This window comes from Protomyctophum parallelum, assembly GCF_964188405.1.
Source record: "Protomyctophum parallelum genome assembly, chromosome: 19".
Classification (NCBI taxonomy): Eukaryota; Metazoa; Chordata; class Actinopteri; order Myctophiformes; family Myctophidae; genus Protomyctophum; species Protomyctophum parallelum.
In genome coordinates, this window is record NC_139717.1 from 12,335,119 (window position 1) to 12,357,952 (window position 22,834).

Genomic DNA, 22,834 nt, shown 5'->3' on the forward strand with positions numbered 1-22,834 from the left:
TGTTTTATGACATTGATTGGACTCCAGCCAATGGAATGCGAGAGATGCTCAGTCCTGTCACTGTCTGTACCCCGGCTCTGCAAGTCAGAAGAACCCATTTTATTTAAACCAGTGACTCAGCCACTCATATATGGGCTCAGTAATAACATTAACTTGACGGAATAGCGGACAATGTATTAGCTTGGATGTTTTCGGCTTTCAAAACGCTTTTCTGCCCCTGTTGTGCTGAGGGAGGTTCGCTCTTATGGTAAGTGAAAGCAAGTAATGGCAGGCAGTGGCACCTTTTAACCAGTCATGTATAGGTTATTGATCAGAAGCAAGTCAAAACAACGCGATGGGGTGGCGTTTTTTAGTTACCGGGACTTCATAATTCAGTCCTAATTTATTAACAATAAGGGTACATTGCGTGACTTTTTTTTTTTTTGCTTTTTTTCTCCGGTGCTTTTGTCACATTACATAAGCTACCGGGCTACGTTTCCATACGGACCATTATTTAGCTTACACACTGTAGTTTTCCCTCGATTCATTTCGTTCCACCTACTGCAATGAATACTACAAATCCCTGACAGCCAATCGCGCCGCTTCTGTCAGACTCAGTGTGTCGTGCTATTTTGGCGACGCACATTTTATCTCTTTAGTTCATCGTGGAATATAAACAATTCAAAGCCCTCATCATGGTTATATTCAACATGCTATGTATCAACAGCGAAGTATAAGACATGTCTCTTGCAACACTGGTGGGAAGTAAGTAATACTAGGAGGAGTTTAACAGACAAAATGAGAGACACACAATATAGGCTAGCGTTAGCTAACATTGCTAACTGGTAGTAAACATGAAATTCGCTGTCAGACAGTTTCACAAAGTTGCTCAGCCAAAATGTGCTGTGGAGAGTCATTCTGATTCATTCATCTTCTCTTCTCCTCTTCTGCCCGGTACTGCAGTGGTTCCCAAACTGTGGGTCGGAGCACCAGGGGGGGTCCCCAAATTATTATTTTTGGTAGAGGATGGGGATCCCATTTCCCATGATGATTATGGTGTGTGTTTTGTGACTCATCAAGTCCATCAAGACTATCATAGATGTATTTGATCGAGTCTGACTTATACTTTCGTATCTATATTCTAGAATCATATCTGCAATTTAGTTAAAATCGATAAAATACATTATTCTATGACAGTCTTGATCCAAGGCTAAACATACAGTATGAAAGAAAGTGTATACAGCATATCTTCACATTTCTAAAGCAACAATGTAATGACTTTTAAGACCCTTAATACCAAATTTTCACAATGTGAAAATAGCTTGTAGTTTGGCTTTCACAATATTTATCTGTAGAACTGAGTCAAACTAAATGTAACGCCTACATTTTCAAGTGCTTGTGAGGGTGGTGGGGTCCCCAGTTCAAATGTGGTTATTTTGGGGGGGGGGCATAAATTCGGCAGAACTGTAGAAGGGTTTCTGCTAAATGTAACCTCAGCAAACTATGCATCAATGGTTAAACCTACGGTAACCAATATTCCTAACCTTAACAAAACCTAACCATATTCCTAAACGTAACCTCAGTTAAACTATGGCTACCACTAAGTAAGTAGCCTTGCCGAGCCATGAGGCCCATAGGGCAGGAGCCTATCTCCTGTTTCTGTAGCGTGAGGCTACAGAAACAAGTACACCACCTGGACATGACGCTATTATGTCGCAGGGACTTACCCCCAATCCAACCCTTGATGCTGAGTGTCAAGCAGGGAGGCATTGGGTCCCATTTTTACCGTCTTTGGTATGACCCGGCAGGGGATTGAACCCCAACCTCCCAGTCTCAGGGCGGACACTCTACCACTAAACTTATTTCTAACCTTATTCTCAGGAAAACAAATACAAGAATACAAGAACCGCCCCACCGAGCGGTTGGCGTGAGGTCGGCGGAAAACAATGAGGGCGTTTTAACTTAAGGCGAGCCTTCTGGGTTACCGGTGGGGAATCCCCAGTTCAAATGTGATTAATTTGGGGGGGTCGCAGGCTGACAGGTTTGGGAACCCCTGTTGTACTGTATGTTAAACATTTCCACTGCTCTCCCTTCCAGCCAACCCATGTTCCTGCGCCAGCTGAGTGCCGTGGGATCCTCCTTCCTCCCCCGCCCCCAGAGCCAGCCTGTCCTCCTCAGAGCTGCTGGCTATAGGAGTGCCACCCCCTCCTCTTCCTACCACCTCCTCCCTGTCCCTCCTCATCCTCCATGGTGGTGTCCTCCCCTCCCTCCCTCCCACCGAGCCCCCCGCCGCTCCCACCCTGTTAGGACGTCTCACCCGTGCCCCCAACTGAGAGCGCGAGATCAAAACGTTGCCCCTGGTACTGTCATCCAAGGTTATAATAGTTTTGGATTTTTTTTCTCTCTTTTTTCTCCGTTTAGAATAATAGTTTTCTAATGTAGTTAGTTTTAATTCGTTTCCATAACTAGTTTTTATTTTATGCTAATAACTTTAGGTTTTTTTAATAATTTTTAGTGTTAGTTTTAGTTTTCTTGAATACTTCCCTTTTCAATCCTGCTTTATATTTCAGGTGCAGGATTGAAAAGGGCAAGAGTAATTATTGTGTAATGAAAATATAGCATTTTTTTAAACAAATTTTCAGTTACAGATTAAGCTTATAAATAAATGGAGGACATATTTTTGTCTATCATTTCAGTTAATTTTAGTTAGTTTTGAAAACACACAATGCAGTTTCAGTTAGTTATTGTTTTTTCATTCTAGTTTTTATTTATTTCAGTTAATGAAAATGTTTTTAAAATGTTAGTTTTCGTTATTTTGTTAGTTTTAGTTAACTACAATAACCTTGCTGTCTTCGCAGCTACTTATACCTGTGGCGTTCCACCTCCCTGGTCCACCAACCCGCTCGCCGGTTCCGTCCCACGCTCTGGCCTCCACACCTCTGGCGCCCTCATGGACGGCGCCGACCAAGGCCGAGAACCGCCGTACAAACGGAGGCGAAGTACGGAGGACGAAAACCGGAGCTGTGTTGCGAACGAGGAGAGAGAAGGACATCATAGTCCCAGAGGAGATTCAGCAGGCAGAACTCGTGTCACGGTCCAGGAGAGATGCCAAAAGAAGGTGCGGTCTGATCCGGGCATAACGGGCGGCCCCCGACACGGGGACGAGGAGGGTGGTCCAGTCCAGCAGGACCAAGACTGGGAGACGGTGGGAAAAAGAAAAAACAGTGCTAGAAGAGAGAGCAGTGATAAAGACGGAGACAAAAACTCAAAGCAGCACTCAGGGCAGAAAGACAAAGCTACAAGTTTTGCCCAGAAAGATGCCAAATTAGACAAATGGGGCCGCCCCACGGGTAAGGGTGCTTTGAGCCAGGGAAGCCGTTGGGACTCACAGCAGCCTCGAGCGCACAGGACTCATTCCTCCGAGAAAAAGCCCCATGCGGGGACGGACCCCGGCCCCACGCCCGGCGGCCACAAACCCAACCCCTGGTTCAAGGATGGGGAAAAAGGGATGGCGGCCGGGAGGGGCATCAATGTGCCTGATGGACATGGTCGAGGGGGCGGTCCCTGGACATGGTCGAGGGGGCAGCCCCCGCCCCAAGCACGCGGGCCAACTCACAGCCACCACCAGTGTCTGCGGAGACACTGGGAAGTCCTTCCTGTCAGCCGACGACCTCCCGGAGTCGCTCCGTTTGAATTCTCAGTGCTCTCCTACAACATTCTGTCTCAGGACCTGCTGCATGAAAATGTCTACCTGTATAGGCACTGTCACCCCATGGTGCTGCCCTGGGAGTACAGGCTACACAACCTACTGGATGAGATCGGCCACTATGATGCAGATGTGAGTTCACTTTAGATGTGTATTGTGTGAGCATTAAGCTGCTCATGCTACATTTTAGGCACTGTAGAAAGCTATTAGCTATTTGTCATGTCACGAACATTTGTCATGTATAATCTTTCGTTCGGGTCTTGTGCTAAAACGTTTGGGAACCACTGTTATAGAACCCTTAAGTAGGTGTCAAGGAATTCTGGATCAATCAGTAATTGATGAGGTACGTTAGACACACAGTCTGACGCTCATCAGTGGTACGGTAGTCTTGCCAACGAGCACAGGGCTCAGGCCATAGTCATACCATAGCCATAGTCATAGCTGCTACAAGGACAAGCTCAACCATAACAGATTGGCTGTAGCAAAAACAATAGCTGACAGGCCAAGCGAAGATATCTTGGCTGCTGCAGGCTACCAAATATGTCATCTAGAGCTGGGACTCGATTAAAAAAAAAATCTAATTAATCAGAGGCTTTGCGATTAATTAATCTAGATTAATCGTATTTTAATCGCATATCAATATTCAACCCGAGAACAGCGAGAAACCTTTTTTTTAAATGTTTTTTGGTATCCCAGTGAATCAACGAATAGTGACTACAGGATACTACTCATTTTCAACATTTTACTGTCATTAATATACCTGTTGTGGAAATAATAATAAAAAGTCACCCCATTCTGTGTTGCCTAGAACTGGAGGTCTGAAAAAAAATTAGTAACAGTAACAAGTACATCTCAGTGACATATTGTTACTGTTTTTTGTCAGACCTCCAGTTCTAGGCAACACAAAATGGGGTGACTTCTTATTATTTCCAGTTTTCAGTACTATAGAAAAGCGCCCAGTGAGAAACGTTCCGCGGTGAAATAAAAGGTGCGATTAATTTATCTGTAGTTAATCGCGATTAATCTTTCTGTAGTTAATTAATCTAAATTAATCGCAATTAGTCCCGGCCCTAATGTCATCATAAATATATTATATAAGTACTACAAGTGATGGTAAAATATAAAGGTTAGATATAAACAACAATAACAATATAGTATAATGTTCTTCCTCAGTCAGTCAGTAAGTTGGTGTCATTATTTAATCAATAATGAATCCAATGGGTAAGCTATCTGAGGAGGGATCCCATCCCATGAAAACTCCTAAAAACAGTACAGTGATACAAAATACACCAAAGGCCAAACATACACAATCAATCATATACAGTTACAGTAGTATACCCCAAAAAACATCGTTTGACACTTTGGCACAGTATGCAACATCAACTGACCCATTCAAAATATAACTGTAAATGAAAGATCATCATGTGATAAATGACGTGGTATTGGAATGGCATAGACTGGCATACTTAAGCAGTGTTGGCAAATTTGGCATACTGGATGTGATGTGTGCTGTCTTTGAGCAAGGCAGTCAACCCCCAACTGAAAGCCATTGGAATTTCAATTGGTCTCTCCTCTAGATTCTGTGTCTTCAGGAGGTGCAAGAGGACCATTATGAGAAGCAGATTAAACCAGCTCTACAGGAGATGGGTACGTGTGTGTGTGTGTGTGTGTGTGTGTGTGTGTGTGTGTGTGTGTGTGTGTGTGTGTGTGTGTGTGTGTGTGTGTGTGTGTGTGTGTGTGTGTGTGTGTGTGCGTGTGCGTGTGCGTGTGCGTGTGCGTGTGCGTGTGCGGCACACGCTTTCTGAAAAGTGTATAGAAGCAGGAAGCTTGATTCAGATGGCTGCACTAGCCTGTCTAGTGGTTTTCAAAGTGGGGACCAGGGACTCTGTATGAAGGGTCCTAGAAGGATGTCCCTTGTCAAATTATGTATAATTGAATCAAGTATAGATTTAGTTGGCTAAAATGTAGTCAACCAAAACTAGACTAAAGCTGAAACATTTCAGATGACTAAAATATGACTAAAACCTAAAACTAAATCGAAATTTGCTATCAAATCAACACTGCTCCCGTCCCATCCTATTTCTAACATAGAAATGCTCTCTCTCTCCGCTGCAGGATACCAATGCGAGTACAAGAAGCGCACGGGTGGAAGGCCCGACGGCTGCGCGGTCATCTTCAAGGCGTCCCGCCTGTCCCTGCTCTCGGCCCACCCTGTGGAGTACCTGCGGCCCGGCATCTCGGTGCTGGACCGAGACAACGTGGGGCTGGTGGTCCTGTTGCAGCCCAACCCCGGGCCCGCCGGCGGTGTCCAGATCCGGGACCCCTTGGACTTCATCTGCGTGGCCAACACCCACCTGCTCTACAACCCCCGCCGCGGCGACGTCAAGCTGGCCCAGCTGGCCGTCCTGTTGGCCGAGGTCAGCCGGCTGTCCCGCCTCCCGGACGGCTCCACCAATCCGGTGGTGATGTGCGGGGATTTCAACTCCACCCCTTGGAGTCCGCTGTACAGCCTCTTGACCACAGGCTTTTTGGAGTACCAGGGCATGCCCATAGGCAGGGTGAGGGACAGACTCGCACACACACACACACACTTGCGTTTGCATTCATTCACACACAGTGTATGGACAGTGAGTACATTTGCACGCATAAACAATAATTCCTCGGCGTGTAAATGGTAAATGGTGCATTTATATAGCAACCTGCACATTGGGAGCAATTAGGGGTTCAGAGTCTTGTTCAAGGAAGAGGGAGCCCGGGATTAAACTGGGAACCGTGTGTGTGTGAGAGAGAGAGATTGACTGATTGATTGATTTATTTTATTTAGTGATATCACATAAAAAGAGCACAGTAGCATTTTCCAGACATACAGTCATACTGTAGCATCACAGAGGATGAAAACACAATGAAACCTGAGGGCCTATTTCCACTGTGGTCCTCTTTTTGATTTGATTTGATTCAATAGAGAAAAACATGTTCTCGCAGAAACATGAAGGATAAAACCACAATAATATTTCCATTGTGGTCCTTGGTCTGAGACAAACAACACAGAACAGGCAATGCAACAATGAATAAAACAATCTAGATCTATAATACTATAAACACTGATTACTCCATAAATAAAATATTTAGGGCTGTCAGGATTACAAATTTATGTTGACGAATGACGATTACACATTTTCACAATTTCCCGCAAATAATTGTGATTAACGATTTCATTGTGTTTTTTGGCACCGAACATTGGAACATTATGAATAGAATTTAAAATTATTTTTATTTTTAGGCTTCGTAATCACAATTGCACAAATATGACAAATGACTTGAATATACAAAGAAATTACTGGCAAATCTAATAATTTAATAGTAATTTAAAAGTAAAAATATCCCCAAATAGTTAATCTACGATTGACAATTATCTCAAATAATTACGATTAGACGATTAGATTTAATAATTGTGACAGGCCTAAAAAGATCTGATAATCACAATCTCTTCCCTTGACCAGGTGTCGGGTCAGGAGATCAGTACCAGACAACAGCGTGTCCTCACAGCTCCTCTGTGGCCCATGAGTTTGGGCATCAACACACATTGTCAGTACGACACCACCCAGCAACAAAGTCAGTCCGACACCACCCAGCAACAAAGTCAATCCGACACCACCCAGCAACAAAGTCAATCAGACACCACCCAGCAACAAAGTCAATCAGACACCACCCAGCAACAAAGTCAGTCCGACACCACCCAGCAACACAACAGCACCTCCACAGCACCTGGTAATAATACTAGTGGTACACTGCTGTCGAACTGGATATATTTCATTTGATTTCGTTTGTTGTTTTCAACTGTGCTCTGAGATTAAGATCTGAGGCCGATTCTACAAATCTGTGACTATCTGCTTCCATCTGGTCCTATCCTGTGCAGTGTGCTGTGAACTTGTACATCTGCTATTTTTGAGAACCACTGTTCCAAACCAATCCCAAGAGTCTTCTGAGAAACTGATGTTGATATATGTAAGGGATAATGTCTGCCTAGGTGGTCATTGTCGGGAGATAATTCGCCGACAGGGGGTTTAACCACCACCACCGCGAAGCACATTATCCCGCTTATTACACTGCTACTATTAAGTAGCTGTGTAATAATTAATTAATACATAAATTAATAAACTGACCCAAAACACAACAAAGCGAGATATTTCCTTGCTTGCGGTAATGAAAGTATTCAATATGTGTCGCGCTGGCCGGCGTCTGCCCAGCTACAGCACTGCAAAACAAGGAAGCGAGTTTATCAAATAGAATACATTTTCGGCTGAGACTGCTTCGTCTATTTCCCGCTCAAATGTTTTCGAAAACATTTTTGAGAGCAATGTATACATATTGTGTGTGTGTTTACATGGCTGTCATGTTGTAAACAGCAGTAAATCAAGCGGGGCGCAGCATTTGCTCCCAGGGTTTGATTAGGTATCTGTTATAGAGCGGAGTGGTCATTATCCAGAAATACCAGACCACTGAATTCAGCGATTGACCAATCAGAATCAAGCATTCAACCAAGCCATGTAATAGATATATATATAGCTACTGTAAATCTAAAATGTCAGACGCTTTCCCGGTTTTAATGGGTTAAATTAGTGGTTGTTTGCTTTTGGCTCAGGTCGGATGAGGATTCGTTCAGCTTAGGTTAAGTATGATTACTGCTTTGTCCAACTTTCTTCAGTGCTAGTTTAGTGTTCCTGATTTAATTTCTGTTCTACAGCTTCAACAAATTTGTTTATTTCTGAAGTTTAGTAAGCCAACTTTGTCCTTATTAACCTTCTTGTCTGTCTGTCTGTCTGTCTGTCTGTCTGTCTGTCTGTCTGTCTGTCTATTCAGGTGTAGAGGGAGCCATCTCAAATCTAAATACTATTTTGGACTTCCAACGCTTTTGGACTGCGTTTAACGCTTTAAACGTAAACAGGTAACACGCCTTTGACCTTAAGTCTCTCTCTCTCTCTCTCTCTCTCTCTCTGCCTTCCAAAATACAAAGATTTAAACTTGTAGTATGGCATTGCTATACACTGTTCTGCTGTATGCCTCAGCAGAACCAATAACACTGGCTTTTCCCTGCACATACTGATGTAGTGTAAGTGATGTGTGCCAGTCTATATTCACAGGCGATATTGCCTATTCCATGCACCATGACATATCAACTCAGGCCATCATCAGCTGAAGCTCTCTCACTCTGGGGCATCTCGCCAGCCTCAAGGCCTTGCTGTTGGTGCACCTGCCCTAGTGTAAAAATCACAGCAATGGCGGTGTGTTTTTAGAAATGTACTGGTGTGACTGAAAGGCGTAAATGTGGTTTACACACACACTCAAACAGGTACACAATGAGACGCACACAGACACATGCACGCACATGAACACATAAGCACAGTCCCACAAACACTCAGACAGCGTGTGTGTGTGTGTGTGTGTGTGTGTGTGTGTGTGTGTCTCCACAGACCTCGAATAGACCACAGTGTGAAGCTACGGTCGTCCTACCAACACATCCTGGTGCATGACAGGACATTTGAAGTGACCACCTGCCACACCGAGACTGCCATGACGGTGGACTACATCATGTATACACCAGGTACGAACATACACACACACACACACACGTGCAAAGAGATCTTTGATGCTGAACATTGATGAACAGTAGACGTAACTCGATTCTTTCCAACACATTAACGCACTCCTTTCTCTCTCATTTTGTCTCTTTTCTCCTCTTGTCTTTCATTCTCTCGCCGTCTTTGTCTTGTGTCTTTGTCCTTTCCCCCACCTCCTCACCTCCCCCTCTCTCCCTCCCTCTGTATTTCTTTCCTCTCTGTCTCTCTCCTCTTGCTCTCTCATCCGTGTCATTAATCTATTTCCTTCCGTCTGTCTCTCCACTCCCCTGCTTCCTGTCTCGCCACTAAAGACCCTGGTCCTGCTGCTGACTCTCCGCTTCCTGTTGGGCGGGGCCTAGAGCTGCTGGGCAGGCTCTCATTGGTGGGCGAGGCTGAGCTGGATGCCGTCAACCGCCTGCCCAATAAGCATCACTCCTCCGACCACCTGCCCCTCCTCGCTCGCTTCCGCCTCCACTGACTGACTCATGTCCAAAACAGAAGCTATACCAGAAAGTGGCTAGTGGTCATTTACCGTGGACCCCCCACATATATAGATGTGTGTGTGTGTGTGTGTGTGTGTGTGTGTGTGTGTGTGTGTGTGTGTGTGTGTGTGTGTGTGTGTGTGTGTGTGTGTGTGTAGTAGGCTACGTTGTATATATGGGCCAGACGTTAGCCCAATGAGAGAATGTATAAGAAAGAATGACACCTCAGATGATTTCTCTCCACTGTTATCTCCCTACCTCCCAGTATAGGCAGCTGTAGAATTCTGTGCTAAATCTGAAACTGTTTAAGAAAGAAATCTGAAACTAACAATAATAATCTCTTAAGGGGTACAAAACACTTTAAAAAAGGGGAGGGGGGTCCACAGTCTAGGTCTAGGATGTATCAATTTGGAGGTTGTTTACAACCTCGTGCCAACCACATTGAGAAGGTAAAGCAAACAAAATAGTTGCTTAAATTGTTAATGCTTGCAGCATTTTGGATGAAAATCGCAGGGTTCAGCATTTTATTTTCCATCAAGCTCTTTAAAAATATCTGGAATTTATGTTTACACTGTATACACTGTAGGCCTATTATTTTCCTCACATGGTGTGTTTATATGAAAGGAAGATTTCTATTTTTTTTAAATAAAATTGTGAGTTGATGGAATGTGTTGCGAAGTATACGTTTTTGTTCTCATTAGGCTGTTAATTTTCTACTTTTTGTCTCCACCAGGCCGAAGGCATGGGGAGAGAGTATCTTTTGCACTCCGTGCGTGCGTGCGTGTGTCCGTCCGTGTGTCCGTCTGTTACCAGCTAAACTTTGCACACACACTGCCAATGGAACCTCTGCCCCAAATATTCCTCAATGGCCTGTTAGCGCCACCATGAGGCCGATTTAGGCAAAACACATTTCTGTAGATAACTCGTACACATTTTATCCATACATCACACAATTCGGTATACACTTATCTCCATAATGATGTGATCAACACGGATCTGCACCATTTCCCATCTTCCATCCTGATTGGCTAAGATTGGCTTCCAAAGCTCACATGATTGGTCCGATTCAAACAAAATGCCACAAATCACAAACACAGTGTTCAATTTCCGTGAAATTATACATGCACATTTCCACTAGGCTGAGGACGACATGCCACTATTTTTTCTCTCCAAATCAGCCTCACGGTGGCCCTATAACAGGGCAATTCCTGATTTTACCTATAACTGCATCAATCTGTATACAACTTATGTATGCACTTCCTAGAGGCCATCAAAAACATTTTCCCTGCATCCCTCCACATCTGCCGGTTATAGCGCCACCATGAGGCCGATTTCTGCAGAACACATTGTTTATGCATAGATTTCATCCAAATCTCACGCAAATCGGTACACATGATCTCTGTAGTCATGTGATCAAGATGAGTGTTGGATTTCTCAGATTCTACACTGATTGGCTAAGATTGCCTTCCAAAGTTTTCAGGATATACCCTTTTGCACAAAAGGCTGCACATGTCCTGCTCCTCCAGAATTCTATCCTCGGAGAGTGATCTGGCTCTGCATCTCCTCAACAAAATGAAGAAAGTTGTTGCAAAAAAACAAAGAAACATGTTTATATTACTCCTAAACATTTAGCCAAACATCACACACACCCCTATCCTCCTGGTGGAGACCTGTGCCCAGAAGGGCACTTTTTCTATTTATTCTTTTAGTTTTTACAGCGTGGCTCCTCTAGTGGGCGCGGTGGCGCGCTGCCTAGAAGAGGCATTACTATTATTATTTATCAACGTCAGTAGTAAAGATAGATAGTCCGGCAGTCGAGGTGGACGGGTGGGAAATTTGGTATATAGTATTTTTTTTATTGGCCTAAAATATTGTCTATATACATACATTCATGAATCCACTTGCTGACCGGCTGAAAGTATTTTATAGGGGTTTCTTGTGACCCTATACCATTAACATCATATGGTAGGCAAAAATGTCAAACTTTCCTTTTGCTTTAAGTAGCATGTGACATGTCAAACTAGGGGGTTTTCATGATTCTGAATCCATTCCAAGCATTAGTTTTGCACAAAATACACTCCTTGAGCTAAAAACGGCCACAAAATGGTGTGGTCAGCACATTTTGGGCACATTTGGGCAAGTGGCTATGGCTGCTTTTAGCCCAAGGAGTGTATTTTGTGCAAAACGAAACCCATAGTTTGACATGTCACATGCTATACTTAAAGCAAAAGGAAAATGTATTATAATAAATAAATATCACCAAATTAACCAATAAGTGACCAATAGATATTTGGTATCTATTATTTATTACTGGTTGATCCGGGTTGATCAGGATAGGCAGCAGACCTACAAGCTCAAAAGGCGTTGCGGACGCGACGCCTTGTGAGCTTGTAGGTCTGCTATTTTCGACCCGCAACACCGTCGTGCGACGGAGCGTACATACCGCTGCTCTAGGTTTCCTTTTCTTAGAAAGTCGTCACGTCACACACACGCTGACACACCCACACACAGACATGGGCATAGGCACACTGTCGCGCGTGGACGCGTCAGAAGAACCTGAAGCCCTTCTTCTTCGTGGGGTTTTAGACAGCTGGTGGATGGAAAATAAGCTCCACCTCCGCGCCCGACTGACGCGACGGACAGCTTCCCGGACGCGCTCTCCTCCGCGTCAGTCGGGCGCGGAGGTGGAGCTTCTTTTCCATCCACCAGCTGTCTAAAAACTGTGCGCAGCTGCTGTGCGCAGCCGAAAACGTGCGCGACCGTCTGCCTAAACCCACTCCCACACACGGTATTTAGCGTGCTGATCTGTCTGTCATCTCCACTGTGACTGTCTCTCTTTTGAGTGTCATCTACTGTCACCTGTAGGCAATATGTCAGAGTTATTGAGAGAAAGAAGAGAGATTTCCCCGGCTGCAGCTGATGTTCTGGGAAGTAAGTAGAAACTGAGAGTGAGAAATTATTTATTAATTAGCATATGTTGTGTGTGGTTGCATCTCAGATGCATATTGTATTCCACTACAATTACTAAAAGAATATGCATGTGGGGTTTTTACCCAGTGTAAAATCAATTATAAACTTAAAAACACATATAAATAAATGCACGGTGATAGGAATACCTTTAAATATGTTTCCGTAAACAGTGTTTCATTTTCATAAAATGTTGCAGCTCAACCCACAGTGAAGATCCATACATTGGTCAGAGGTGATCTCTTTGGCTCCGACCAAACTCTGTTGGAACGCGTGAGGCAGAAGGGTGGGCTTCGAGTACTAGGAGTTGAGGATGATTCGGGCATTGCCCGTAGCTGCGAAGAAGAGAGGGCGAATGCCATTGTCGTCTTCTGTCCGATTTCCTTTTTCCTGCCTAATTACATGATAGAGATTGTGGTAGCAATGGACAATGTTGCAGGTAATAGAAGGCTTTGTTTTCAGTTCAGTTTTTTTAATCCATCCAATTAGTTATGAAATTATTGCACTTTACTTGCCAGCTGTTGATGTGCATGATGTATCATTTCCTGCCTTTGACTCCTGCCTTCTCATACACAGCGAAATTCAGAGTTAATTTAAAGGACAACTTTGTTTTTGTTTTTCAACCAAGGTCCATGTTTTATATTAGGTTGTTTTTAGAGAAAGTAAAAGATCAGTGTTTTGTTTTGTTTTCTTTAGTTTTAGCGATTTTAGCCATTTTCGACAGGGGGCGGGGGCATTCGATGTGTCTAAATGTGTCTTTTTTGTAAAGTTTTATGTTCAATTCTTTATTATAATTTACTTGGGATACATCAATGAGGATACGTCCCAGTTGCATCCATGCGATGTATTTTCGTTCTGAGGTACTATAGTCCTACTAGACCCAAGGAAATGACATCTGGCCACAAAAGATCACAGGATTCTATTGAATGTGAAGGCGGCGACATATTGAGTCTACGACACAGTACGGCCGGCAGCCCCCTAGTACTTGGTTGTTCGTTCAGACACACAGAAAACTACTGTGACCAGATGTAATTTCCTGGGGTCTAGTAGAACTATAGTAAATCATAATAAAAAAAAAATTGGTTAAAAAAATTATATTTAGCGACTTGTTCGAATGCCCCCGCCCGCTTTAAAACGAAAGAAAGCATCAAATAAAAAAAAGAAATAACAATGATCTTTTACTTTCTCAATTAACAACTTAAAACATGAACTGTGGTTAAAAAAAAATAACAAAGTTGTCCTTTAACATCTCGTTATCACCACAATATGCTTGTGATCCCACAAGGAAACCCCTTGTGGGATCAAACTGGGGTTTTTCATGATTCAATTGTTGCATCAATACCATGAGATTCTTCACCACAATGTCAACTACATATCTGTTATTATGGAATAGCCAAAGTATAAAATAACGGTTAAAGTGGTTAAAATCCTGCCTTCCCAGTTTTAATGGGTTAATACCCCTGGAAAGCATACTGTATGTTACAAATTAACACCTTTTGCCGTCAGCACTTTGAAGAAGCACATTTTCTGAAATTCTGCCTAGAATACATACCGGGAGGAGATCCTGTCATCCTGGTATTGATGCATCTCACGGACGACGCCGACTGCCCAGACATCATCAGGTCGCTGGGCGTGGGCGGTGACCCCAGGCTCCACAGCTGGCACATCGAGGACTTCGTCAACGTGCTCTTCTGGCCTTCTGGCCTGCTGACTTGCCCACTTAACGAGCGGGCAGTGGCACAGCTGCACAGTGCGTTGCTGAAGCACAGCACTGGTAAGGTCAGAGGTGGTTTCTACTACAGTAACATCTCAGATGCAACCTTATATTGTATTCCACTACAATTACTAAAAATAACATGCATGTGGGGTTTTTACCCAGTGTAAAATCAATTATAAACTTAAACGCACATAAATTAAATATGTTTCCGTAAACAGTGTTTCATTTTCATAAAATGTTGCAGCTCAACCCACAGTGAGGATCAAAACATTGGTCAGAGGTGAAAGTGAAATCTTTGGCTCCGACCAAACTCTGTTGGAACGCGTGAGGCAGAAGGGTGGGCTTCGAGTAGTAGCTGAGGATGATTCGGGCATTGCCCCTGAGTTCAAGCTGCCTTCCTCTGGCATTCGCCTAAAACTTCCAGGGGCCAAAAGCAACAGGTATAAGAAGTTCTCCTTTGTGCCTGTAGCTATCAAGGCTCTAAATGCCGATAGAAGGAGGTAAATTGTATTTGTATTAATTGTATTAATTTTTTATACAACTTTCTGGAAAAGTTATGAATTATAATGTTACACTGATACCTTGAACTGCCATCCTGTTTTAAATGTTCTATGTGTACTAGGCCTATGTGCCTTTTTGCTGTGTTTTTGTGTTTCATGTTACCTGCCTGTGTTATGCCTTGCTGTAAACCAAATCGCCCCACGGGGACAAACAAATAAATAAATGAACCTGAACCTTGCCTGTAGCTGCTCGGCCACCACCAAGGAGAAGGCGGATGTCATTGTCGTCTTCTCTCCGATTTTCTTTCGCCTGCCGGATTACATGATAGAGATTGGGGTAGCAATGGACAATGTTGCAGGTAATAGAAGGCTTTGTTTTCAGTTCAGTTTTTTTAATCCATCCAATTAGTTATGGAACTATTGCACTTCACTTGCCAGCTGTTGGTGCATGATGTATCATTTCCTGCGTTTGACTCCTGCCTTCTCAACACAGCGAAATTCAGAGTTAATTTAAAGGACAACTTTGTTTTTGTTTTTCAACCAAGGTCCATGTTTTATATTAGGTTGTTATTAGAGAAAGTAAAAGATCAGTGTTTTCTTTTTTCCCATTTTGCTGCTTTCTTTAGTTTTAGCGATTTTATCGATTTTTGACAGCGGGCGGGGGCATTCGAACAAGTGGCTAAATGTGTCTTTTTTTGTAAAGTTTTATGTCGATTTCTTTATTATAATTTACTTGGGATACATCACTGAGGATACGTCCCAGTTGCATCCATGCGATGTATTTTCATTCTGAGGTATTCTATTCATAGTGACTCATAGGAAGAGACTATGTGACAACCAGGTATAGTCTGGTGATCACCGGAGAAACGGGTGACAGCCGGAATGTAGACGGCACCCCGGGAGCAGTATGGGTTAGCACCCAGTCCCCAGCCTGCATCCTCTGTGAGGAGGAAGCCCAAAAACCTTCGATGAGGCCTTTAGGAGGGCCATTCGAGCCGCAAGTGGAGCCTGCAGTACTACCGTTGCCCAGCGGTGGAGGCTGCAGAACCATTGCGGCTCAATAATCCACCACTTCTGAATGAAGTGTCTGGTGCAATGCACAGGTCCTCGCTGTACTCCTGGTGAGAGCAGGAGTAGACCTGGTGAGACTTAGGAGGGGCCCGGACAGGAGGCAACCCACAGAGCCTAGTCCCTCCACATGCCAGAATTGTACCTCTCAGTCCCTGCATAGTAGTTCCGGAGTTGTTCCAACAGATTGTGTGGCCCTGGTCTTTCCCTAGTGGGTCTGATCGAGGGTAGCTACTGGGACGTAAGTCTGGACTTAGTCTCGACTGGGTCACCCGAGTGAGGCGTATGATGTTCGCGAGACCCGAAACCCCAATGACCTTGGGATACATAACTGAGTTGCATCCATGCGATGTATTTTCGTTCTGAGGTACTATAGTTCTACTAGACCCAAGGAAATTACATCTGGCCTCAAAAGATTGTCGTGGCAGGTTTTACACACTCTAAACGCGTGAGGAATCACAAGAGGCTTGGAGGTCTGTCAGGAGGCAAGCAAGTTCCCTTTGTTGAAGTTTATTTAACGTGCACACCAGTATACACGGATGCTCCAGCTCACAGGCCGGTCTCCAAAGCAAGCATAACCATACAAGCACAGAGTTACAGTTTATATAGCAGTTTAGTCCCACCCACAAGGTGGACCCAGAGGCAGAACACAGAATCGATGAATTGACCATTTGCTTGCAGATACAGGAAGAAGGGGGGTGGGAGGTGAGAGGGGAAGGGGGGGGGGGGGAGGGACAGGATGAGAAGGGCTCTGTTGATCTCCAAGTATGGACAAAGGAAGAGACGGGGGGGGGGGGGGGGGGGTTGTGGGGTGGGGGGGGGGGGGTGAGGATAGGTCCCAGGACGACAGAGTCAAGTGTTGAGTTCTGTCGTTCTCACAGCATGGTTCCGAGCTTCAAAGCTCGGTCTGTATAGACTAATTTAAATGTATTCGAATGATCTTCAAATGAGTCTAGCTGATGGAAATTCCTCGTCAAATCCTTCCTCTTGTTAATTAAACAACAGCTTAATTAAACAATAATTGTGAATTTTCCATCAATATCAAAATAATACATCATAATACATTTGAAGAAAATACATAAAAAATAGGAGTACTTGTAACATATTTGAGCTAAGCAAAATAATGACACATGGGTTTAACAATCGTGGCTAGGCAATCAAATAAACCAAGAAATCCCTAAAAATGATACTAATGCAGTACCCTGTTGAATAAATTTTGACCTGTATTTAGCACAGCAACATAACAAATAAACAGAAAACATCATATTTCCAAACAATATTTTCTTTCCAGGTATACGGTCGAGTGATTTTATTTTTTATTTTATTTTTAATTGGGCTGTCTGGTAGGGGGAGGTGTGTGTGTGTGTGTGTGTGTGTGTGTGTGTGTGTGTGTGTGTGTGTGTGTGTGTGTGTGTGTGTGTGTGTGTGTGTGTGTGTGTGTGTGTGTGTGGTTAGTGGAGCAAATGACAGGTAGGACAGTCCTCCAGGGGGGGTGTAATGTGTGCATAACCTGGACCGGCGGTTGTAGTCTTGTCTGGAAGCGTAGTCCCTTATCGGCTCCAGTTATCCTGTCCACTAACCCCTGGCACCCAGTGTCCAAAATCTTCTTCATCCCTGTGGTCTCCCTCGGATGATGAATGGTAGACTGGATTGCGTTGGTCATAATAGCCCCTACTGTCCTCTCTCTGCATATGATGTCTTCTGTTGTGTCCAAAATCTTCTTCATCCCTGTGGTCTCCCTCGGATGATGAATGGTAGACTGGATTGCGTTCGTAATAGCCCCTACTGTCCTCTCTCTGCATATGATGTCTTCTGTTTTCGTTCTTGTCGCAGTCTTCTTCTTTGTCTTTTGACAGCATAGTGACAGCGCTCATCATTGCAAGCTGGAGGACTTCGGCTTTGTTTTTATCCTGTTTCTTCTCTTTTTCGTTCATCTCGTTTTCGACGTCCTCTGCATGAGTTGCGTGCTTGATGATGTCGGCCGGATCAGCTGTTCTGTAGCCAATGAGAGATTGTTTCACTCGCTTAGAGAGTTTTTCATGCATGTTGCTTATTAGCTGGCTGACCAGGAAGGCTTTGGCAAACAGGTCGTTCTGGTCTTTTCCTCCTCCGTGGATGAGTATGGATTCCTCCAGGCGGTGGCGGAACTGACTGATCGTTTCATCTTTGCCCTGTTTACAGTTCTGCACTTCAGTCAGATTTAATATCGTTGGGAAGAGCGTCATAATCTTCTCACACACTGCATCCACAGCAGTCATGTATCTGCGATTGTCCTCAAATTGTACAAGGACAGGCCTCTCATCTTGATACGTTTGGGCGACATCTAGGACTGCTTGCATTTTTGAAGGTTCCATATTTTTGGCACAGATGTCAAGTACTTCTTTCATTGTAGGTCTGTATGTACGACAAAAGGCCTGCAGTTCTTTAGTCCAGCGGCGTCCTCCCACTTCAGTAGGCGTTTTCAGTGTAGCTGCGTATTGGCCTATGTCATCTGGAGACCATAGGCGTTGCACCATCATTACATCACCGTGCGGATTGGCTACTTCTACCATGGGGCACTGTATGTCAGCCAGCAGTATGTTGTCCCCGTCCTCCTGGTCCATCCATGGGTAAGAACAAAGTTCACTTGAGGTGGGCACCCCGCCCGGCAGGCGACAATACTCTGATGCACCCTGTGCACGTCTCGCTGTCCCAGGCCCTCTTCTTCCCTGCTCATGTGGCGGTGTGCTGCCCTGGGTGATGGCGACACTGCTGCGATGGGGCCCTGTCCCCCCATGGCTGCCAGGGGTGGACGGATGCACAGATGGAAGCAAGGTCTGTGGTTTCCGTGTCGTGTCCGCATCGTCACTGTTGGCCAGCTCTGGGCCAGGGATGCCAGTGCAGGATGGACGTCGGCTCTTAGCAGTGTCATTGGACCGAGCGGAGCCTTCCTTGTGTCGAGCCTCTTTCAATAGGCCCAGTGCAGCGGATATCAGGATTACCGCTGGAGTAGACGGCTGCAGGCCTGCAGCAACAGTCTCCAGAAGGCTGAGCACAGCGGACACCAGGATTGGCGTTGGAGTCGAGGGCTGTAGGCCCGTAGCAACAGTCTCCAGAAGGCTGATCGCAGTGGACACCAATATTGCCGTTGGAGTAGAGGGCTGTAGGTCTGCAGCAACAGTTTTCAATAGGCTGAGCGCAGCGGATATCAGGACCGCTGCTGGAGTAGAGGGTTGCAGGCCCGCAGCAAGAGCCACAGCCGTCCGTTGTAGCTGGATGGCAGATTGACCGGCCCGCATGGAGCCCAGGCAGCCCAGGTCCAGGGTCTGCTGTGGAGGAGACAAAGGAGAATTCTGAGGAGCCAGTGGCCCGCTCTCTTCCCTCAAAGAATCTATGTTTGGAAGTTCCCTCATATGACTCTCCCGTTGTCTAAATTGTGCTTCCTCCATCCACATCCCAGGACGACAGAGTCAAGTGTTGAGTTCTGTCGTTCTCACAGCATGGTTCCGAGCTTCAAAGCTCGGTCTGTATAGACTAATTTAAATGTATTCGAATGATCTTCAAATGAGTCTAGCTGATGGAAATTCCTCGTCAAGATCACAGGATTCTATTGAATGTGAAGGCGGCGACATATTGAGCCTACGACACAGTACGGCCGGCAGCCCCCTAGTACTGCCTACGACACAGTACGGCCGGCAGCCCCCTAGTACACACGGAAAACAACTACTGTGGCCAGATGTAATTTCCTGGGGTCTAGTAGAACAATAGTAAATCATAATAAAGAAATCGCTGTAAAATTTGGTTAAACAATTATATTTAGCGACTTGTTCGAATGCCCCCGCCCCCTTTAAAACTAAAGAAAGCATCAAATTAAAAAAGAAATAACAATGATCTTTTACTTTCTCAATTAACAACCTAAAACATGAACCTTGGTTAAAAGAAATAACAAAGTTGTCCTCTAACATCTCGTTATCGCCACAATATGCTTGTGATCCCATAAGGAAACCCCTTGTGGGATCAAACTGGGGTTTTTCATGATTCAATTAGCCCTTCACTAAGTCCCTCCCCAACCCATCCTTGTCCAATAGGCAAGTTAGCATCGAGGAAAGCTTGACCTGCATAGCAACTGTTGCTAAACTATTTGGATTGGCATTGGACAATCGCTTTTTGGGGTGGGATTTAGTGAAGGGCTAATTGTTGCATCAATACCATGAGATTAAGTATTAAGTATAAAGTATAAGTATATTATTAAGTATAAAATAATGGTTAAAGTGGTTAAAATCCTGCCTTCCCAGTTTTAATGGGAAGCATACTGTATGTTACAAATTAACACCTTTTGCCGTCAGCACTTTGAAGAAACACATTTTCTGAAATTCTGCCTAGAATACCTACCGGGAGGAACTCCTGTCATCCTGGTATTGATGCATCTCACGGACGACGCCGACTGCCCAGACATCATCAGGTCGTTGGACGGTGACCCCAGGCTGTGCCAGCTGGGGAGCTGGCACATCGAGGATTTGGTCAACGTGCTCTACTGGCCTTCTGGCCTGCTGACTTGCCCACTTAATGAGCAGGCAGTGGCACAGCTGCACAGCGCGTTGCTGAAGCACAGCAGAGTTGTAAGCCCTGCCGCTGCCAGTGGCAGTAGCACTGGTAAAGCCAGAGGTGGTCAGGGACGTCGCTGACTGTTTCGTTGTCCTACGCATGATTGTGTTTGTGACCAATTTCTATGGGTCACGACCGTCACGACGAGTAGTCCGGGAGCGGAAGACTGATTTTTTTCTCAACTGATTCTTGTAGCTTGGTGTCACCTCTTAAGAATTCAAGACGGTGCCTAGTGCCTACTGATATCCCTTGAGCATTTATTGTTAGTAACCCCTTAATGCCCTAAATACAAAAAATCCACCCAAAATAGTTTTATGGCATTCCATGCAAAATACTTGGTAAATGCATCAAATTACCTTTCTACAGTGTTTATGAAAGTGGATATGCACAACGTATTTATTTATGATTACTGCATTATTAATTAATGCTTATTAACACGTTCTTGCCCGAAAATCCCAAAATTCCATAAAATATATATTTTGAGATTGTATGCACAATAATCATGTGAAATGTATCTACAATCTATATTAGTTTCACTAATATAGATCTTTTCAGGTGGTGGCATATGAACCCTTTCAGGCCTGCATCTATCGAGCATCTTGCACCACAAAAATAGTTATGAGATGTCATGCAACGATATCAAAACCAATAAAATGTACTATTTCATAAAATAAATATGTATTCATACATATGGTCATGTTCAATGTTTTGAATTGACAGAGTACTTTAACCCCATTAAATAATACAGGTCAGAACACAAATATTATTCCACCGAAATTAATAAAGCAGAATAAAGTACCATTTTGTAAATCATTAAATCATTACAGCTATGAATATGATCACTTCATTGCTGTAGGCTACAGATTACAACCGTGTAACTTTTTTCCTGCTATGCATGCCTTGATGACTTTGTTATACAGTATATATGCCTACAGTATAGGTTCACTATTAGCTAAAAGTGGGCTTTCTGGTGTTGTCATGTTTTTGCCAAGAGGACCTGATGAGAGCCTTGAGTCAGATTGCAATATCTGATATCATACATCTAATGGTCTCGCACCTTCCTACCAGTCTATGCTTCCTGCCTAAGCAGGTAAACCTGCCCCCCAAACCGCCCCCTAAGGTCATCCACTGCTGGCCTGCTCGCTTTGCCTAAAAAAAAATGGCAACAAATAAATACGGGGAAGCAGCTTTTTGCTTCTACGGGCCGTCGGCATGGAACAAGCTCCCACTGTACCTTCGTCAGGCAGCCTCTGTAGACATTTTTAAAGCTCAGCTCAAAACCTACTTCTACAACATTGCTTTTAATTGATCTTTTTTTTTTTTTTTTTTTCATGTCCTCACTGTATTGCATTACTGCTTGTTTTTTGTCGTTGCCCTGCTTTTCTTTTATTCTCCATTGTTCTGTAAAGCACTTTCATGTCATGAAAGGTGCTATACAAATAAAGTTTCATTATTATTATTATAGTCTGAACACGGCCTCTACTACCTGAAAAGCAGTGTTGTTCAAGTTGTTCAACTTTACTAGTTACTAAATTATGAAAGTAACTAGTTACTTTACTTTATAAAAAAAATTAAGGTTTCACATATCTTTTCAAGGAAAAGATATTCCCCTCACTGGTCCAGTTGGGGTTTCTTTTAAGCTCTACTCTAAAAAATAGGAATAGAACACTTATGCCAATAGTACAATATGCAAAATCACAGACCATATCCAGTCTAATGATATGGATATAATACTGATGCCCTGCCCATGATGCACAGACAGGCCTAAAGTAATTATCCTATGTTACCCTATGTTGACCAATCACCATTATGATGACGTTATGCCCTGTGGAAGCTTTGTCATGTGGAATGTGTTTCACCCTGGGAGCTCACTCAGTGCACCATGTCAGTTTACATGACCGACTGCACTGGCAGGAGGAGGAGACGGTTCTTTTGGATTTGGACCCATTGAAAACACACTAACTATAATGTCATTACTTAATGGGAAAATGTAAAGAGTCTTGTCTGATTTCAACACTCTCCTCATCTTGTGCTATAGACATTCCAAGTGCCATTTGGACCTTCAGGTCTTGTTCTGTTGAGACACAAACTCCATCTCTGATAGATTATTTTTCCTTGAATAACTCATCTAGTAGCCTAGATAAATAAAAGAGTTAACCTCATGTCAACCATGTTATTAACCTATGCATGCTGATCCTGATGATGGCCTCACC

General features: G+C 44.0%; 2 protein-coding genes across 2 annotated transcripts; both read left to right on the forward strand.

Moving 5' to 3' along the window:
* The first annotated feature begins 603 nt into the window (after positions 1–603).
* angel2 (angel homolog 2) lies at positions 604–10,442 on the forward strand. The gene is made up of 9 exons (XM_083789783.1): positions 604–744; positions 2,077–2,354; positions 2,838–3,817; positions 5,263–5,332; positions 5,801–6,243; positions 7,186–7,453; positions 8,546–8,630; positions 9,157–9,287; positions 9,615–10,442. Exons 1-9 carry the CDS (start codon positions 695–697, stop codon positions 9,779–9,781), a joined length of 2,472 nt encoding a protein of 823 aa, XP_083645909.1. The 5' UTR covers positions 604–694; the 3' UTR covers positions 9,782–10,442.
* Positions 10,443–13,103: 2,661 nt separating this feature from the next.
* On the forward strand, positions 13,104–14,973 carry LOC310876782 (uncharacterized protein; the record flags this gene model as incomplete). Its single annotated transcript, XM_083790436.1, has 3 exons — positions 13,104–13,191; positions 14,296–14,526; positions 14,714–14,973. The coding sequence occupies exons 1-3, from the start codon at positions 13,155–13,157 to the stop codon at positions 14,971–14,973; spliced, it is 528 nt and encodes a 175-aa protein (XP_083646562.1). The 5' UTR covers positions 13,104–13,154.
* Positions 14,974–22,834: the final 7,861 nt, after the last annotated feature.